Source organism: Podarcis muralis, chromosome 6, assembly GCF_964188315.1.
Source record: "Podarcis muralis chromosome 6, rPodMur119.hap1.1, whole genome shotgun sequence".
NCBI classification, from domain to species: domain Eukaryota; kingdom Metazoa; phylum Chordata; class Lepidosauria; order Squamata; family Lacertidae; genus Podarcis; species Podarcis muralis.
The window spans coordinates 39406683-39427771 of NC_135660.1; the positions used below are offsets into that span (position 1 = coordinate 39406683).

At 42.6% G+C, this 21089-nt stretch overlaps 1 protein-coding gene across 1 annotated transcript in view; it reads right to left on the reverse strand.

The window, feature by feature from the left end:
• The window catches only part of ESPNL (espin like), a 27944-nt gene continuing 6855 nt past the window's right edge, over positions 1–21089 (reverse strand). The window contains exons 4-10 of the mRNA XM_028730751.2: positions 16254–16440; positions 15116–15298; positions 14254–14385; positions 7523–7604; positions 6110–6225; positions 5411–5608; positions 1–4329 (exon numbers count right to left, since the gene is read on the reverse strand). Coding sequence (XP_028586584.2) covers positions 2767–4329; positions 5411–5608; positions 6110–6225; positions 7523–7604; positions 14254–14385; positions 15116–15298; positions 16254–16440 — 2461 coding nt within the window. The 3' untranslated portion in view covers positions 1–2766. The remainder of the gene's footprint in view (positions 4330–5410; positions 5609–6109; positions 6226–7522; positions 7605–14253; positions 14386–15115; positions 15299–16253; positions 16441–21089) is intronic.

Sequence of the window (21089 nt, forward strand, 5' to 3'; positions counted from 1 at the left end):
GAAGAGATAAGAAGAAGAGGGCATTGGAAGGAAAGCATGTCATGTGCCCCTGGGAAGCAGATATGAAGCTGCTCAAGAGATTGTGCACTTACATCTGTTTTCAAACAGGCAAACTGTGGGGATAATGCAGAATCAATCTGCAATGAGTTTTTATTTTCGGAATGAAATCAGTTTCTCAATAAGTGCATTTCAGGGGCAAAAAGTATGCAACAGATCTACATTGTGTGTTAATAAAAAAACCAAGTACTCAGTCTCCATTGATTCTAACATAAAATGTCATGTGGACGCAGCCATTGTCAGTGAAGAGGAAGTGGGTGGAAAAAAGGAGCTTGTTCTGGAGGGACCAGAAAGGACCAGCAGGGGCATTTTCATTACTTGTGCCCCTGTAGCCAGGTGGGCAGCAGGGATGGAATGACTCAGCAAATTAGGATTAAGCCAGGATACTGGATTTAGGTGTAACAGCAAACGACCGTTAAAAGGAGCTAAACCAACTTAAAACCATGGCCTCATGGGAGATTCAGTTTGGCAAAAGATATAATTCTTTTGTTAGCGGATACATAATCATAGTTAAGAGTTAAGAATGTCAAAAGAAAAGAAAAGAAAAAATATATTGGTTTAGATGGCACAATGTTGGGTTACAAACATGCCCTTTCAAAATATATGATTATATAAACCACTCACTCTTTTTCGTGCCTTATATTGTTTTCGTTCGTTGTCATGTGTTGCTGTCTTCATCGCCGCCGTTGCTGCTGCTAGAGGCATCAAAATCTGGAAGTGATTTGGGCCTCTCTGGACCCCTGAAAGGGCCTGCATTCCAGTGAGAAGCCAGAGCCAGTGTGGGGTGAAGCCATTCACACATTCAGACACACACACACACACCCGTTTGGCAGCCTGGGAGAAATGCAAAAGCACATGAGAATGTGTGATGGTTCTGACCAATGCACTATAGATGTGTGCCTATTTGAACTAATAGTCTAAAGTGCAAAATTCAGGAGGGGGGTAGCTTGTGAGCCATGGACTGCCAGAAATATGATTCAACACATGTCCTGTTATTTAATTAGAAACTGTACCAAAGGATAGCAATGTAAAGAAAGGTCCCTCATCCCCGCATTTATTCAGTGACGATGATTCAAGCACTCACTCTCATTCTGTAAACCTTTCTGCCAATCACACTGTTGGCTGCTAAATATAGTCCAGTGAGCTTATACTAGAGCTTGCAGTGGGTTGCCTATGTAGTGCCTTGCTGCTTTCCCAAGAATGTCCACAAATAAACCAGGGCAACAGACACAGAGGGTAGCATTTCCACCTACAGTAAAGAGTGAGCTACTTTTACTGTCCCACATCACGTCATAAATTAAGGGTCTGACTGTGGCAATGGGAAGGCAAAAGGAAATGTATGTAGGTTCTGTGGTGACTCAGCCTGACTGATGCTTCGTGCACCCAAGAGCTCTTCTATTTGCCCATTCCCAGCACACTGGATCAGTCTCTTCCTTGTATATCTTAGCAATTGTTACTGCAGTGATAAGCACAGAAATTTTGTTCCCTACATTTCATAATTTTAAATTTTAAATTGTACATTTTAAAACCATTTCTAGTGCTGTATTTTAAATTGTTCTAACCTGCCCTGGGGCCTTAAGAGTGAAGGGCAGGCAATACCTCATTGCCATCATTATTGAATGTATACTATGAGTGGTTTCATGCGGTCCCTAAACAAGCCCATTGTATTTCCTTCTGTAAGAAACGGACACTAGTTTTGTGTTTCTAGATGGAGATTCCCAAGTAAAAAAAACCCTGCATTATTTCTTATCTTTTTTTAAGAACACACACAACCTAGTGATTTCTCTAAGTAATAATTTGATGGAAATACCTTTTGTTTCTACTGAGAGAAATGTTTTTATTAAACACGCAACCTAATTTAAAATAGAAAATGTATGTACAGTTACAAAATGAAATTATTTATACTTGGACAACCATTCAGGTGTTTTAAGTCCATGAAGCATAGTGAGCAAGTAGCAGAACATGAGACCTGTGCATTTCCGGTTCAGCAGTAAATGACTAATTGCAGCAGATGCCAAAGAGACTCAAATACATGCCCAAAGTGGATAACAACAGTTGATATCTCTGGTGAGTCCTCTGAAGATATGAAAAGAGAAACAGCGAAAGAAACAGGCTTGGGGGCCTTCCCAGGTTGGATCATTTTGCTAAGACACTGTAACTTATAAATATAGATATAATGGAAATATCTGGAAAACTCATTATCTCTTTTTGAACTCATACAAAGACACACTGAATACAAACTAAGCAATCCCAAGGTGAATATTTCATGGCAGAGAACCCACCGCTTCCTAAGCCCTGTCAGCTTTGCTCAGGATGGAAGATGGGAGGGAAGTTTTTCACTTTTTTCTTTCTGTTCTCCGTTATGTTTATTATTATTTTTAAACTTGCATTGACATCAGAGTGGGCATAGTCTTTTTGCCCTTTTCAGGGTGCTTGTGTCAAGGGAATCCATATGTAATGAAAAACTGATACTTCTTGCTCCTTTTTTAAAACTGAAGAAGCAACGGAGAGGAAGTGAAGGCTTGACCCTTCATCTGTATCACTTGTCATTTACCCCTTTGCAAATTAATCTTGCAGGCATTTGTAGCCATTTGCAAAATGAACAGTCGATGTCTGTCTATTCCATGTCATAGTGCTGACAGGCCGCTCTGTGCACTCTGAATCTTATAGACACCTATTCACAAATAAAGACTGCTAATGTAAAGATCCTCACCCCTCTAAGCTAAAGATCTCTGCTTCTTTTTCTTTCCAGAAAGCAAAACTCCTGTTTATATACCTGCAGATCTCATCATTGCTAAAGGTGTCTAGTTCAAAGCATTTTCCAGGGGCAGAGTCTCCCTCCTCCAGAGAGATGCTTGGGACTCTTGTTTTGGGTATTGGTTTCAGATTTGTTTCCACTGGTGATCTTTTGGTTTCCATGTTCACAGCTGGGTCCTTGTTATTACCAAAAAATTGTTTCTTAATATCCTCAAAACTGTCTTTCCAGCTTCTTTTACCTGCAGCAATCTCATCAATCACTGCTTTGTGGAAGGCCCGAACTGTTTCCCACCGATGCTCACCCAAGTGGTCAAAAACTTCGAAGCAAAGGAGATGCCTAGCCTTACGTTCTTCTGGAGAGAGGTCCAGCTCTAGGATGTGGAAATAGCCGAGCATAAACAGGTCAAGAGTTAAGCTATTGTAATCAATAGGCTCACCATTGACATATGGCAAGAATTGTTCTGGAGAGTAGATTGCATGCCGGTGATTGAGGCGCCTGATCTGTCGAGATGGTACAAGGGAGATGATGTCTTTCCAGTGACTGATCAGATTCTTGATAGCGTATCTCTGTTGAACTAAATGGCCAAGCTTGTTCATTTCCACCAAGGGCTTCTGCATTGGAGGCTGCTGTTTCTTGAGCTCTGCCATCACGTCTACCAGTCCCATTTTTCCAGGCAGCTGGGTGTCAAGAGTCCTCCTGGCCATGAGTTTCAAGGAAGGCGTATAGGCAGATTTCTTCCAGTGACTGAGAAAAAGAAGCACAATGCGCTCTTTTCGGAGGTTGCTAGACTCTGCTGTTGAGACGCAAGAACCACTCACAGAGGAGGCTCCCTCACAGCTGATGCCAGAATCACTGGCATTCTCCAGGTCTCCAAACTCATGTTCCTCACAAACCAATTGCTTCTTGTTTTTACAGGTACCTAGAAACATTTGAGAGGATAACTCCTTGGCTGTTCCATGTTCGCAGGGAATGGCATTCAACCCTCGCTGCTCAAAAGCTTTGTCTTGTCTCCAAAGATCCTGCTTTTCAAAATTGCCCCTCAGATTCCTGACAGAGACGCCACACTCCAGGATTTCTCTCTTGACAGTGCCACCTGAAATACACTTGGTCTTGCTTGACTTATGGGAATCCCTTAGAGCTGGCTTCTCATTAGCTGCTTTTTTCATGCCATTGACATTGGTGAGCAGCATGGACATGCTTTTTACCAGTCCAGACACATGACTGCACCAGGCAGGGAGCCCCTGACTGCCATCCTCTGAGCCCTGTTGCAGAAACTGACGGTTGACTGTGATATTGACGACGGGAGCAGGGAGAACAGTCTGCAGCTCCTCTGTCAGGCGTCCTAGCTCACTCTCATACTCCTGGCATTTCTTCTTCATCTGCAGTTTCTCAATCTGCTTCTCTAAGTACAGCAGGTCATCTTCAGTGAGTAATTCCCCAAAAGGGCCCAGGATGGCATTGTAAGACTGAGAGTATTGCCAGTCATCCATCTCCAGTGTGCAACTCTCCTTGTTCTAGATGGGGCAGCAGGGAAGAAAGAAAGACTGCCATCAGTTAAATTCAAAGACATCGCTTCAGGCCCCTTTCCCCAGCCTGCCAAAAATGAAGAGTCAGAGAAGTGATCAGCACATCACAGATTCATGGAAATATAGGGCTGGAACAGATCATCAAGTTCTGGCCTCAGTCAGAACAAAGAATTTCATCTTGTCACAGAACTATTTACCATCAGCTACACTTATACCTTGGATATACAACTGTAAAGTGAGCCACCTGCCTGAGTGATTGAATATAGATGTACTTACTACTTACTTACTTACTTACTTACTTACTTACTTACTTACTTACTTACTTACTTACTAATGTGACCTGCCTTTGTCTATCATGGAATCCAAGGAAACATATTTATTTATTTTAGTTATTCATTCCATAAAATATATATACTACTTGACTATTCAAAAAAACCCCACCTCAGAGTGGTTTACAAAAACTATTATTATTATTATTTTAAAAAAGAAATAAAGCAATAAAAATATCTGTAAAAGCAGTTAAAAACAGCTATTTAAAATATTCAAAAAACTAAATAAATTAAGTGATAAAAACAGATTAAAATACATATCAGCATTCTACATATCTGTGTAGGCTTGTCTAAACAGCAGGCACCAAAAAGAGTACAGTGAAGGTGTATACCTGATGTCAATACTACCTGTTGTTCCTGGACAATCCCCCATCTAGGAACTGACCAGGCACAACCCTGCTAAGCATGGGCGTGGCCTTATGTGCCTTCAGACCAAACCATTCACATCTGTAATCTATAAAGTTGTGGCCTATTTGATCCCAAATTTACATTCACTGTCTTGTCTGGTTATTTATTGGTCCGGGAGCAACGGAGTCATGCAAAAGGAAGTGCTGGGAATTACTTTGAAATCCAAATTTCCTAGATCTTAGCAGAGCACATTTACAAAACATAGACAATGTGTATATTATTTGCCCGTCTGCTCTTAGGGCAACCTAATTGCAATAAAACGGAGGCCAGCGTGTGAACCAGGTAAGACAGTAACAGTGACACAGTTTCCTTCTATTGGCTCAATACAGTACCTTCCTGCCCATCCCTTCTTCGGATGCCAGCTGCGCCTGTAATTTCCTCACCATCACCTGCCGCTTCCACTCTGGAATTGAACAACCTTGCTCATCATGAGTAGGCACCAAGGCATCAATGTCCGATGTTCCTAGCTCATCCAGCATTGAGAGCAGGTTGCCTGGTACTGCAGCATCTGGTGTCTCTCTCTTCTCACCCTGCGTGGAGGACACCTAACTTGTTAGCAACTTTTAAGGAGTTTAAAGAAGAACAGATGCTCATGAATCTACCACAACTGATCCTCAAAACATTATGGCACGTATCTTCTCAGGAAGCCCAAAGTTATTAGAAGAGCTACCTACAGCAGAGCTGGAGAGCCTGTGGCCCTCCAGATGTTGCTGGACTCCAATTCCCATCAGCCCCAGTCAGCCTGGCCACATATGATGGGAGTTGTAGTCCACCTAAATCCAGAGGGTCAACAGGTTCCCTGTCCCTGTTGTAGAACATAAAGCTAATATATTTCCATTTGTGGGTTATTTTTAACCCTTCTGAAAGGATGTGTTTAGAGGCAGGTCAGCCTAATGGCTAAACCTAGCAGGAAAAGAGAAAGAAAAAGAAAACAAAGGAATTAGATGGAAGAGAACCACAGGAGAGATCATCAGGATTACGAATACAAAACAGATGAGAGACAAAGAGGTGTAGATTATCATACAACATACAGAGCTTGAGAACAATGTGGTGATTCTCGCCTTCTGCAGAGATTTATTGATCTTCAGCTCGGGAATCAGTGATTTGTTTGATTCAGTGGGTTTCACCATGTCGAACGACTTTGAAGCTGGAAGAAAGACAAACATACTGGAATCCTACAGTGATGCACCAAAATCCACACTGAGAGCTAGAAGATTGAATTGACCACTGATAAGCTTAAGACATTTCTGTTCTGCACCATTGAGAACAGGTGAATTTCCTTCCAAGTTATGTAGACATCCACACAACAGTATTTGTCATGCCAGCAAAGGACGTAAACAAAGGAACATTGCACAATTACGCCTACCTACCCCCATAATATGAAGGGCAAACTAGACATGATGTGGGAGATCTGTTAACAAGATCTCCCACGCTGTTGTTTTTAAAGAGCAAAGGAGTTACTGCAGGGGATCGTCCATCCCTTGACATGATTGAAATCACCTTCCACGGAAAGTTGCTATTTGAGATATCCAGTATATCTTATTAGATCTCATCCAATGTGTTTTAAACTAATCTTTCTCAAGGACACTCTCAATCACAAGCAAAGAAAGTTTTTTTTATCTCTGGAATGGACTCCACCTCCCATCAGAGCCACCTAGCATGGTCAGGGATGATGAGAGATGTAGTTCAGCAAGATCCAGAGGAGAGCATTTTGGCCACTTCATTGTACAGCTTTTGCCATATGCTGGAGATGATGATGATCACGAGTTTATTCATATATACATGTGTACTCGAAGTGGTTACTCATATACACATCTTTACCCTGGCCTCTGACAGTTAAGGTCTCACCTTTTTTTTGTGAGACCCACCACTTGTTGAATTTCTACTGTTCTGCTCCATTTTTATGTGTTTTATCATTGATTTTATAATGGCATATTCTATTGTTGTAACCTGCCCTGGGAACCTATGGTGGAGGGTGGGTAAGAAATCTTATAAATAAGATTTAAATAACCCCGCCTTTAACATCTCTGTGGCAAATGGGATACTGATGTAGGTCTAGATGATACACAGTCACTCCTATCCTGGATTGTGAGAAGAAACAGTCTGCTTTGTGGCATAAACTGATTGGCCTTCCCACAACATCCCCTCCGCATTAGCCTTTTGCAGGTGTTCAGAGAACATATCTAACACTTCGTATCTAACATTCTGTCTCCACAACCAACCCCCATGTTTCTTTAAAAGGTCTAATGGGGTTCCTGCATACACATAGGCTCTTTCTGCACAACTGGGAACCCTGTAAAAGGCAGGTCAAGTTATGAAGGTCAAGTTTCAAGCTTTATATGAATGCTTTGAGGTCACTTAACATGTGAAAGAGTCTACTGAATTTCAGGGATGCTCAGTTTTTATATTTTTCACAGGAAAGCTAATTGCATGGCATTACTCACCAGGTGCTCTATTAATATCTATTTTCTGCATATTTGATGCAGCACTTACATCTGATTGAAGAGGTCTCATTGGTTGCTGGATCTAAAAATACACAAGGGAAGATTAGAGATGTAATCTTTGAAAACTAAAAACGGTTTTTCTGTCTCTGGCCTGGTTTGTTTTGTTTTTGGCATCCATCTGTCTTGAGAGACAATGGAGTGTGCCCCCAGGGGTGAGAGACTGGTAACTCTGCCTCCCATATTGAGTTTGCTGTGTTAGCAGCACCCAAGTGACCTCTCCAGGGTGCAAGCCCAAGCAGTGTGTATGGAGGTCCTGGGGTGCCCAGACGACAAGACCCACCCCTTGACCTCACTGATGTGGATCAAAGAAAAGCAGAGCAGTGTGTTTGGAAGTTCAAGCAGCTTAAAGGCATGGTAGAATCAAAGAGTCTTTGCCACCCTTGCAAGGCTCAAAAGAGGAGGCAACCAAACCCCCTTTTGGGAGGGATTCCCACAAATTGGGTGCCAGTACCAAGAAGCCTGTTCCTGTGCCCCCACCAAGCACCCCTCCAAAGTTGGCAGAACATGGAGCAGGGCCTCAAGATGTTGAACACTGTGTATGAGCAGGTTCATGTCTAGGCCTAGATCACTAGTTCACGCACAAGCTTCTAAGTGCATGTCTGTGTACAGTGAGGTTTGTTTGGTTATCTATTGTGGACTATAGATAATAAGAGAGGAATCAGTGCATCAGCCCCATGGAAACCATCCTGGAGGTTCTAAATACAAAAGCTTCTTGCACATTTGCATGGCTGTATTGCCGTTTCCCCTTCTAGTCAATCAGAGCATCAAGAATTGTAGAAGATAGCAGAACAAATCATCACATAGTACTCCCTTGTAGCCCTGTATGATCCTGGGGAAAAACATTGGTGTACGGCGGGAGTGGTAGTGAACAATATGGGATGCACAGCTTTCTGAATAAGAGCACAACAGCACAAGTCACAAGAAGAAAAAGAATAAACATTGAAAGGAATTGCAAAGCATAGGGCTGAAGGACTCAGTTACAGGGCGTGATAGAAAAATGCAAAGCAGTGACCTTACAGTTAAAGAAACTAAGATGGAAAGGTATATATTGGCTTTGCAACGTGATCCCATACTGCATCTAAGATGCGCTCCTGCCTACAAGCTAGCTGGCATCCTATCATTCAATCTACCATACTGTCACTCACTAAATTTGTGCTTAATTGTACTTTCTGCTGTTTGCAGTCCACTCTCTGGTTTGTGACTAGGCACAGAGAGAGTATGTATGGGGATCTGTTTTAGAGGACTGTGTACAGTTGTCAGGGGTGACCTGTGTCGGTATAAGTTTGCCATTGTATCTGTGTCCATTGAATGGTTGTGCTATTTGCCCTTTACAGCTTGGTATTAGCATTAGTCTTATGCATTTAGTTAACATAAGGGCTGTCATCCAATTAAAAAATATTACATCATTATTATTATTACATTTATATTCCACCTTTTCTCCAAAGAGCTCAAGATGGCATACACACTTATTTCCCCCTCCATTCTTATTCTCACAACAACCCTGTGAGGTAGGTTAGGCCGAGAGAGAGTGATGGGCCCAAGGTCACCCAGTGAGCTTCATGGCCAAGTGAGGATTTGAACCCTAGTCTCCCAGGTCCTAATGCAGCACTCTAACCACTACACCACGCCAGCAAAGGTGCTTAGTTGATAATATTCTGCCTTTTAACAACCAATTGATTCATTTGACTGGCATATATTTGCATATCACCAAGACCTCAATATAAAGGCACTAAAAGAGGTGAGAGATAATATGCTATTTCTACTTGTTACAATAAAACACTAGTACTTTTAATTCTTCAAAATATAAACAAGTGTGCCTTTAATTCTAAAGGCATTAGAATAAAAATAATTAAAAGGCATTAGAATTAAATTAGTGATATGTTCAGCTAAATCAACAGAAACATGTGTTCCGATATTGAAACGTTCCATCAGTGACACTGCATTTCAGAAAATCAATCAAAAACAAACATTGCACAGCACAGCTGGAGTTCAAGACATTAACATGCTGTAGGTCCGTTCTGTATTTCTTGAATTGACACCGGAAGGCTAGATTTTAGATTGTTACACCACCACCCAAAGTGCTAACCCCCAACTCTACCACAACCAGCAGGGGTCAACTTTGGTCTTTCAAATCTCCTGTGCCCTGTGTGAGCCCCAAATCTGGCATGCCCCCCTTCTGTTCTGCTGAATTCACTAAGTCATAGTTGTGATGCCCTGCAGCCCAGTGTGGCATAACCAGTCGCATTGCCCTGAATTCTTCTCTGCCACCAGGGGGCCCCCATATTATCCACCAGGGAGAAATGACAGGTAGAAATTTATGGAACTGCTCCAAAGATGTACATACCAGTTATTCACCTCCTGTCCTTTGTGGGGTCCATTTGGGACGGAAGGGAAAAGATGAAAAAACGCTGCTCAGATTAGATCCAGCCCTTAGGGAGATCAGAATTTCATAACAAACCAGGGAATATTAATAACTACTCTTAAAAGGAGGAGAAACTGGAGAACCCACTCGGTCTAGAGGCAGCCAGAAACTGCATTGTGTGGCAAATGCCAGCAGGAGAAAGGGTGGAGGTCAGGGAGTCACAATTAGCATTGCATTAATATTTGAAGGCTGGGCATCAGGTGGCAACTGGCAAAGCAGCCCAAGGGGTCTAGAACCTTTAGCTGTAACCAGGAGACTGAACTGCCTGCGCCCTTCTTCCTTTTCCATTCATTTTCTAAAATGAATAAGTTTTGTATAGAAAGAGAGTGCTCAGCTGGGTTTAGTGGAGCCAACACACACACACACACACACACACACGCTGGACCCGGCTGTCTGTTGGTAGCCAGCCCTAGAGGTCAGCAGGGTCAAGAAAATGTTTAGGCCCAGAGACTGCCTGAATGGTTCCAGTCTCCGCAGGCACCCTGAGGAAAATGAGTTGCTGAATTCTCCCATATTCCTCTGCAAAGCCTTAAGATAAATCATGTGATGACTTTTGTTAAAAAGGCAAATAAACTTTAAAGGAGTCACACAGCACTGCAATTTTGATCACAGCAGCAGCACCACTGTGGAGAGAGTATTTGATTTTTCTTTCCCCTCATGCTATTTTGTACATTTACGTTGCTACCCCCCCCCCAGCCCAAAGCTGCTATAAACTGTGCAGTTGGGTGAGAGGAGCACTTATATCATGCCTGGTTTTTTTTAAAGCTGCAGAGCTAATGGCAGGCTCAGAGTAGTTATTTCAGAAGAATAGCAGAGAGAGAAAAGGGCTAAACTTCCCTTCTTCTTCATCATCATCGCTTGGTTCAAATGGGAGCCCTCTCAATGACTTTTTTTTTTTAAAGTTGAGAGATCTGACCATGGAATGCCCATGTCCTGTGTGGTATGGTCTTTACATGAATAACATCTCTCATCAGATCAGCCTCCATACATTATATATGGATATAATGGATTGGCAGTGATAGATTACAAAAGTGTAATTTAAGTACGGGGCTAGAATAAAATAATGAACTATGAGACTAATGAACTCAGAGCTATTCGCAGAGTTCAGGGAGATAATTACTGCCCCCATCCAGCCAGCAGTTTTCAAGTGGATGAAGTTTTCAAGTGTTATTCCAAAATAATGCTTCTCTCCGTTTCCTAAACATTTGATCTATTAACCCGATTTTACTGCTGGCATTAAGCCCATCTCAAACGCTTGGGGAATGTAAAAATGCAAAATGTCACATTAACACTAAATTAAAACAGTAACAATTTGATGGCCATTTGATAAAGAGCGTGCTTTGGGTTAACCTTCCAGCTCTGAGCATGGCTGAGAAAGATGGCTTCTCCAGAAGGAGGTGTTCTTAAGAAGGTTACAGAGGAGCTGGCACACTTTGCTCCTCTTGCAGCTTCCTCCCAAAAGGTTTCCCATAACATTTACTGTAAGACATTGCACAAATGCAAGAAGGAACGGGCCCATGAAGGAACAAAGGTTGTGCTTGCAAGGAGGAAATTGGATCAAAGTATGTGTGTCAAAGGTGCTGAGAAGGACATGTAATTCTAACCAAGGATGTTAGTGAACAAAGCCTCTCTCAGCATAGGCAACTATGTACAGTGGTGCTAATTACAGGCAGAGAACAGAACACCAGCAAATGTCTACCACATAAAAAGCCAACGGCCTCTTAGCCAGGCACCATCTTATGCTCACAGCTGGTTGGGAAATATAGTTAATTTCATCCTAACACACTCTCTACATTATGCGACTTTGGCTATGTACACATAAGGGATGGAGGAGAAATATGGTTCAGTTCATATTTGAAATCAAATTTATCAGATTCTTACTTTCTGAAACAATATGAGAATAGAAACACAGCCATCCTTCAAAATTCAGTCATCCAGATTTTGTGATATAGTTCTCCAACCAATGTTTAGAAAAATGTATATTTTCAGAAAACAGGTGCATTGAAAATGAATATATTACAGTGGTACCTGTTCGTTCTTAAACCGAAACGGTCTTAAACCAAGGCACGTTTTCCCTAATGAGGCCTCCCGCCGCCAGTGCCCTTCCACTATTCAGATTCCGTTCTTTGTTGTTGTTTAGTCGTTTAGTCATGCCCGACTCTTCGTGGCCCCATGGACCAGAGCACGCCAGGCACTCCTTGGTTCTTAGACCAAGGTAAAGTTCGCAAACCGGGACACTCTTTCCAGTTTTGCGGAGTTCATAAACTGAATCGTTTGTAAACAGGACTGTTCTTAAACCGAGGTACCACTGTAGTAGAAATAACATAGAAAAATCCAGAAGTGTGGAGAATTGAACTAAGATTGGAAAATCTAGAAATGGAGAAGATTGAAATTTGAAAGTACTTCCATACCTACATTTACATTTAGCACATTTAGCAACAGTATTTCAATGATGATATCTTAGTTTATTAACCCAAGAGATGCACGAGTCTCTTGTCTGAGCCTTCAGTCTCTGCTTGCAATTAAATGAGGAAATGTGTAATGAACCATATATTTCCATTTTATACAAACTATGGTTTACCTGCTTTGGAACAAAGCAGAACCTTATGTTCCAGAGCTGGTAAACATTGTTTCCTGGACAATAAGAAACTATGGTTAGTTTGGGACCTCCTCGCTTAGTCATGGCTTGTGCAACAGAAGGAATAAAGGGCTCTTCCAAACATGAGGAGCCGGGCCCCCTCAAAAAATACAAGGGGGCCCCCGAAACTGCCTCGGCCTCTGAGAGTCGTCGCCTATGAATCACAGCATGAACAGAATTGGCTGCGCTCATTCGTGACTGAAGTTGCTTTAGCCTTTACCCCTCCCTCAGCCCATAAGGCTTGAGTAAGAGAGGTCCACAGGCCCTTGTGTCTCCAGAACCCCGATCCACATGTGGGCGTCAGCACTGTGTTAATTAGTCATCGCCAAAGAGTGTTCTGGAGAGATTTTTTCCCCCCATTAATATTTTAATGGGAAACTGAGTGATGGGAAGAGGTTCTGGTTTCAAAAGTTCCCATTCCAAATCTCGGGCTGTGGCAAGGATTTACTATGCTTTGTTCAGTGAAACCTAAGAGCTTGATTAGGATTTCATAGCCAGCTTCTCAAGTTAGCCACAGTGCCAGTCCGATGCCCCATGGTGCTTCTCCCTTGCTGCTGAAGAGCCTCAGCTGTGGAAACTTGCCACTGCCCTACTGAAGGCTCTCACTAAGCAGCCTCTGAACTCCTCCTTCAGACCCTTCTTATCTCACCATCAGTTGCTGGCTAATTGCTGTCTAGTATCCATGTCCTCACACTGGCAGAGGAATCCAGGAGGCTCTTCAACATGCTTGCCCACTTGTTGCCCTGTGCTAGGGACATAAATAGGCGAAAATTTTCCACTCTGCTCAACAGCATGCCAAAAATAGCTGCATAGGCAAGAGGAGCACAGAATGAATTCCATCAGGGCTGCAGAAGGGAGCCAACCACTTGTTTCAGAGTAGAGATTGTGGAAACCCAATGACATAACTTCCTGATATTTGTCTGGCACACGGCGATTGGTGAGATAGGGCGATAAATTTATGTGGATTGAATGGGTATGAGGCAAACAGATCTAAGGATTCAGAGGGGACAGCCTCAGTGACTAATTAGTCACCCAGTGACTAATATATCTAACAAGCAGAGCCTGCTATGCAAAGTTGCAATGTACTCTGCTCCTGCTCAGTATTCCAGCCAGCCAACCAGCCATACCTTCATTCAGGATACTCCATTTCCCCACCCCTCCACTGCCCACCTGCTTCAATGAGTGCTTGTAGCTCAGAACACCACTCAACAAGTGGACCGAAACACTGCACCAGGCAACAAAGAAAAGAAACAAACCCTCTTGCCCCTGGCAAGCTAGAACATCAGGAACATCTGCCCTGGCTTGTCCACTGACCTGCTGCAGGTTAATGACTCATGGAAGTCAGCTTTCAATGACCATGAGCTGAAAATGCTCAATGTTCACACTGCTCGGTTTTTTTGGAGTAATGTTTTGAGAAGGTTTCTGCTTTGATTTTTAACAAGGGATACATAATATTATGGAAGCCTGGATAATTTACCTTTCTCGTGTGGTGGTCTTCTGCCTTGTGGTGACATATCCAGCTCACCGGGCAAACAGTACAGAGCCTCTGTCTCCAGTGACTCACATGAACACTAAGACTTGTACATGATCAAAATATAATGTTTAGATTACCAGCTTCTCTGCTTCTTGTAGGTAACATGCACACTGCCTGTGTCCATTGTATTCTGCCAGGTCTCTCGCTGTGTAACCATCCCTGTCATGGATGCCTGGATCTATTTGGTGGGAGATCAGGGTTTGACAGCACTGCAAATAAATGCATAAACAACCACCATCACCCTAATCAGTACAACCAATTTATGAGCAAGAAAGGGAATCATGAATGCAACAGGGGATTTTTCTTCAATTTCTTTTGCCAGTGCAACTGTCACAGCTGGACAATAATGTTCATAAATCAAAGAATAGTCAAATAAATGAATAATTATTCAAGGTAAGCTTTTTGCATCAACTGAAGAAGGTAGGCTGACATTGCTTAAAAATCCATTCCCACTGAACTCCATCATTTGCTCATTTGGGGCTTCCATTTTAAAAACCCTCCCCACGCTGTTTAAACACTATGGATGCTGGATTGATACAAACACAAGATGCATGAGCTGATTGTTTGAACAGCCAAGTGTGGGCTACTCTGAATCTGTTAAGTAACCACATGGATGGTTTCCTGGGAGGCCGGGGGGGGGGGGGGAGAGAGAGCAAATGTTTGTGGAAAGCAATGCTTTTTTCTGGTGGAATGCACCAGAACGCAGATCCAGGTCTTTTTACTACTACTACTACTACTATTATTATTACTATTATTATTATTATTATTATTATTATACTATTATTTCAAATCCTCCTGTCAACCACATAGGAGAGGGGAGTGATGGCGTGCACACGTCATGATCAACCATGGCTGAACACACCGTGTGAGTACGGCTGTGCCATCAATTGAGTTCTGATCCAATACTCATTTCCCTCGCTACATGGTATCACCAAATACCTCGAGATGCCCATTCTCAGCTGCATCGTGGAGTGGGGTTCCTCCCCAATGGTCCAGCACCACGTTAGCTCCCATAAGGAGGAGTCTGTCAACAATTGCAGTGTGTCCCTCTCTGGCAGCAAAATGGAGGGCAGTGGCTCCTTCTGCATCCTGTGCTGTGAGGCCGAGATCAGTGAAGGTAACCTACATGGAGGGGGGAAAGGAGGGTTACGTAGGAGTCAAAGCCAAATGGGTTTTTTTAAAGATGAGCTGTTGTTTTTTCATTCACCTATTTCTGCAGCTGCCTTGGGTAGTTTAGTGCAGAAAGCAGAGGGAATTTGCAAACAGATAAATAGCGTGGAAGCACCCTCCGTTTCTGCAATTTGTTTTCTATATACACTGCATGCCATACGTACCACAGAATTGTGCCTGGCATGGGGGGTGTTAGAAGCTAAGACTGAATACCTTTTATATTAAATAAAAAAAGAAGTACAAGGGCAATTAAACCTTTTGGTGGCAGACCTCTCTATTCTGGAAGTTTCTGATTATTAAAGATATGAGTGGCAATCAAATTAGTTAACAATGCAGAATTTAAGAACATGAACGATAAAAAAGGAATATTGAACATATGACTGCAGAACAATCTACAGTGGACAAAATGATGTCATGGGTTGATTCAAATAATATACTCCCGTTGCTAAAATGTAAATGTTTCTTGCTTATCTGGATTTGAAGATTGAAAAAATACTGGTTTATGGAAGACAGAATGGTTGCATGTTAATGAGTGAATACTATATTTAGCTGCAGGACAGAGAATCAGAAGTCTTTTATCTTTCTCTCTCTCTTCCCTTTCTTTCTTATACTCTTTCTGCCTCTGTTCTTTTTTATATTAAGTATTTCATTATAAAAAGATAGTTCATAATGGGTATGAATTTTTGTATATCTTTGACAAGTATCAATGAATATATTTTTTTAAAGAAAAGGAAAAAAGTGGGATTGTGTGTGACTGTACCAATAACATAATGAACAGAAAACATCATGAATGTGCAATAAAAAGGAATTATGGAGGGCCTTCAGTGACACTGTTATCCAAAGGAGCATATTCATATGCTTGTCAAGAAAGACACTTGCTACCTAAAATGTAAAAGTACAGGTTTACCAGCCAGACGACAACAGCGTAGTGACCGCTACAGGCAGCTGCGTGGAGCACTGTCATGCCATCATGTGCTCTCAGGTGCACATCAGCCTCACAGTCCTTCACCAGGAACTGGACGATGTGCAGGTGGCCCTCCTGGCAGGCGAGATACAGCGGGGTAGCTCCACTCTGAGTTTGCTTGTTCACACAACTGTTGGAGGAGAGGAATTATGCCAATATTAGAAGTGATGGGGGTTGGGAATTCATTGCCTCTGTGTGGTACTTACATAGGTAAAGGTAAAGGGACCCCTGACCATTAGGTCCAGTCGTGACCGACTCTGGGGTTGCGGCGCTCATCTCACTTTATTGGCCAAGGGAGCCAGCGTACAGCTTCTGGGTCACGTGGCCAGCATGACTAAGCCGCTTCTGGTGAACCAGAGCAGCGCACGGAAATGCCGTTTACCTTCCCGCCAGAGTGGTACCTATTTATCTACTTACACTTTGATGGGCTTTCAAACTGCTAGGTTGGCAGGAGCAGGGACCGAGCAACGGGAGCTCACCCCATCAGGGGGATTCAAACCACCAACCTTCTGATTGGCAAGTCCTAGGCTCTGTGGTTTAACCCACAGCGCCACCCGCGTCCCTGATACTTACATAGTTCCTTACTTAATGTATTTTTGCATGTACACAGGCACATTCCCAGAGTGACACATGGAATTTATATATATCATGAAGCTGTCAAGAGGCACAGATTCTCTGCCAGGTCAAAGGTGACAAGCCAAAAGCCCAGGTGATGAGGGCATCTGAGAGCAAGGCTGAAGGCTGTATTTGAAAGGCAGAGCTTGAGGAGCCAGATGTCTTATAGCAGAACTTTCCCTGTATTTTGAGGTTTTTCAGGGGAAATAAATGGTTGAGGACACTGGGGAAAATACTCTAACATGAAAGCAAAGGGGAGCACCTGATGGAAATGGGGGACTGGAAAATTGAAAAGCTCTATTAAAAAAGAGAACTTCCCAAATGCAACAAAGCCCCAAAGCACTGAGAAATGTACCTGGCGTCAGGTATAGTACATGGAATTTGACACAAGTTATAAAGGAGTGGAAGTGGAGGCAGCAGCAATAATAGAAATAGCAGCAGAAGGAGCTGCAGCAGGGTGGGGGTAGCAGCAAAAATGTAACTTTATTATAATGCAGAAATAGAGGTTTGGGACAAAAAAATTGCAAACAAAATACCTTGTTGTCGAATTGGAATCCTATGATTAATCAAGAGGACTTAGTATCTCGGGGGAAATGGTGCACCAAAAAAATGCATATTGAATTAAATGTGAAAGCGCTCTTGTGTATAAAGAACTAGAGTAGTGCAACAGCTAATGTTGGAATAGGGAGACCCAGGTTCGTATCGCCACTCTGTCATGAAACTCACCAGGTGACTTTGGGCCCCTCATTCCTTCTAAACCAAACCTACCCTACAAGTTTATTGTGAAAATAAAATTAGGTTGTCTGGGGAAGAGAGGAGAGAACGATGTCTGCTGCCCTGAGCTTCTTGAAAAAAAGAGTGGAATAAATTGTAATAACTAAATAACAGTTCCCAGATTCATGTAGCTAAACTTTTTTAAAATCTAAAAACATTTTAACCCTTTAAAAGCAAGAAGTGAAGGAAACAGATTGGAAGCAGTTCACATAATTACTTTAGGTGTTTTATAGTGGACTTCAGTCACTGTCATTACCAGCAGAGGGCAAGCATGTTTATTTTATATCACTCTCCTCTTGCCTCCTGGATAAGGGCTGGGGGATATAGGATTTCTGGCTGCATTCATTAAAAAAGCTTCTTTGGACTAGAGGTGTGCTGTTGGCTCTTAAGGCATTTTTGCACCCAGGATTTCAAAGTGGCTCTTACTTCAATAGCTGTTAATGCAAAGGACAATTGCTCTTGGCCAGAATGCTTCATTATAAATGCTTCCTCACCACTTTCTCCACCACAGCAACCACAATCAGGTGGTAAATGCTTAGACTGATCTACGCCCTCCATGTGATAATGGCCTAGGCCAGCCTTCCTATCACCTCTCAGTGAGCTTCCCTCCCTCTGACCTGTCTCATGTAGCCAATATTTCCCATTACCAGGGCCAGCCCAAGACATTTTGCGCCTGAGGCACAGCAGCAAATATCCACTATGCCCCGCCAACAAATCAAGGTGCATGGCCTGTCATGTCATTCTTCCACCTGCCTCCCTGGCAGTAAAAATAAATAAATACTAGAATAATAAATAAGTAACAAACTATTGCTCTTTCATGATGCCTATAATAAACTGCCTAAGGTCGTTGCCTCACTCTGCCTAATTAAGGGCCTGGCCTTATATATTGCTACTGTAAAAGGGGAAAGACACACAGAGAGAATAGAGATAGGTGAATCTGTCAATTTCAGTTTCTCTTAGTTTCTCCCACCCCCCTTCAATTTAAAATTCATTTCTTGAAAAAATTCACACTAGTTTGCAAATTTCTTTTTTTAAAAAGTCATCGTGGAAATTTATCAGCATTCAAGGGCACATTTGTCCTTTTCTACACATCTTTATATGCTATTTTGTCTATTTACACATTTTTGCAAGGCAATTTCCTCTAATAGCATGCATTTGTGTATGTCCTGTTTACTAACACATGCATTTTAACACACACACTAGTCTATCTAATTTCTCCTCCATCCCTAACAGTGAGTATAAAAAGGTTTCTCACAATGTATTCAGCCTTTGGGGCAAACAAGCCAGTCTTAAAGATTGACCCCAATAGCTTTAGAGCACTCCACAGCCTGCCTCAACTGTGCTTTGATGAGTTGTTCTACATTTTCCTCTCCCTTAGCTCTGCCTTTCCCGGCATTTTTGCTCCTCATGTTTCCCCAAGAGGAAGCAGAGTAAACAGCTGAGGGAGTCTAGTGATACAGTACTAACAGATAACAAGCCTTTGGGAGCTCTGTGTGAAAGATGAGCTTGAGGAAATTGTAACAACACACGAGGGCTGTAGGGGGCAACAGCCTTCTGGAAATTAGGAATCTGACCCTTTGGGAATATCTATCAGAGACATATTGGAAAATCCACCCAAACGATAAGCACATCAGAAAGACATTGACTGGGCAGCAACAGCCTCAAGCATAACAAAATGTACTTACGCATTTAAGTCTAAATCATTTCTTTTGTAATACTGAATTTATTCTATGTTTGCTGAATTGTTGATCTTTCTCTTCTTTGAATTTAGTGATACATTTTGTTAACGGTTTTCTCCCCCAACCTTCACCAACCAATGTTTTGTATATGATAATAAGTGGGTGTTTGCTGTAGGCCACTCTGGGCACAGCTCACTGCGGAAAGGTGGCAGATAAACACGAAGAACCAGATGCCCCTCAGACGGAACCTGTTTCTCTGAGTGGGGTCACATCCCACTGAAAGAAGGGAATGGAAAGAGCTCCCAGACAGACTTCTTTGAATTCTGGATGCTTTAGGCAAGAGAAGAAGGCACCTGCTTTGAGTGCATAAGGTCCCCATGTCAAACTCTGGAATCTCTAGTGAAGTTGCTCAGGTAGAAGCAAGTGATGTGAAACACCTCTCTTACCTGGGATCCTAGAGAACAGTCAGAGTAGACAGAACTGAGCTAAATGGACAAATAGTCTCTGACCTGATATTAGACTAGGGTGGCCATGTGTCCTTGACCAAGGAGAGAAGATTCCCTGGTCCAAGATAAATAACCATAAGAAGAGAAAGAGGACTTGACGCTTCCCATCAGCGTCTGGACAGCAGACTCACAGGGACATGTCTCCATACAAAGCATCGTCTTCCCCACTACAGTGAGATGCATTGTGTTTCTATGTGCGTTGTAGTAATTTTGTCTAGATTTGTATCTAAGTATATTAAATTTGCACACACAGATGCCATGTAAAAATCTGTCACAAGGACCACCTTATAACAGCTCCCTATGTTCCCACAACTTGCATTGCTAATCTTTCATATCTGTCATTCTTGCACTGTACAGCTTCTGCATGGCTTTGCAGAATGAATGAGAAAATATATATATGGAGGGAGAAAGGGAGGAAAAGATGCTGGGCTGTAGTAGATGAGGGAAGAGATTAAAAGCACTCAGGCAGATGGTTATGAGGCGTCTGCCTTTGGAAACACAATCCGCTTCAGCAAAGATCTTAAGCGCCTGCCTTCTGTCCTGTCAACAAACAAACATAGAGCATCTGGGAAATGCTGTGGCATGGAAACAAAACACTAAGGAAAACTCTACGCTGCTAGGCTAACCTAGCTATGTGCTCTCAGAACTCTGAAAATGGTTGCTGTGAGCTGCTTTTTCCTCCATACAAGCTGTCCCAATGTCCTGTTGCAGGAAGAAAGTCCAGCACAAAGAGCAAGTATACTGGTATGCTCTGCCCTGGAAAACATTTCCCCTGATAGCAGCATCTTCCATGATCACAACACAATAACAGCACCAGAAAGCACAGTTGCAACTGTAGAAGTCGTGCAAAAACAAACCCAGCTCCCAGAGCACTTTCTTCATGCAATCCATCAGTTTTGTGCCCTTCCCAGAGGTTGTTGGACTATACCTCCCATCAGCCCTGACCACATGAATGACCCAGGAGGGGTGTGCTGCCATCATGGTCATCTACACTGATTTCATTAAACTGAATAATTTTTCTATCAACAGTGTGTGTTCTCTAGACCACACAGGCAGGCAGTAGCACAGCAGCTCTGGTCAATGATTGTACTGGCATGCATTTGTTCCTTAGATGACTATGTGTGGTATTATTTCAAAATGTGGTTATCCAGCCCTGCTGTGCTTGGGAGCCCTCCTCTGAGTGGGACCCTGGACTTTTGCCCCCA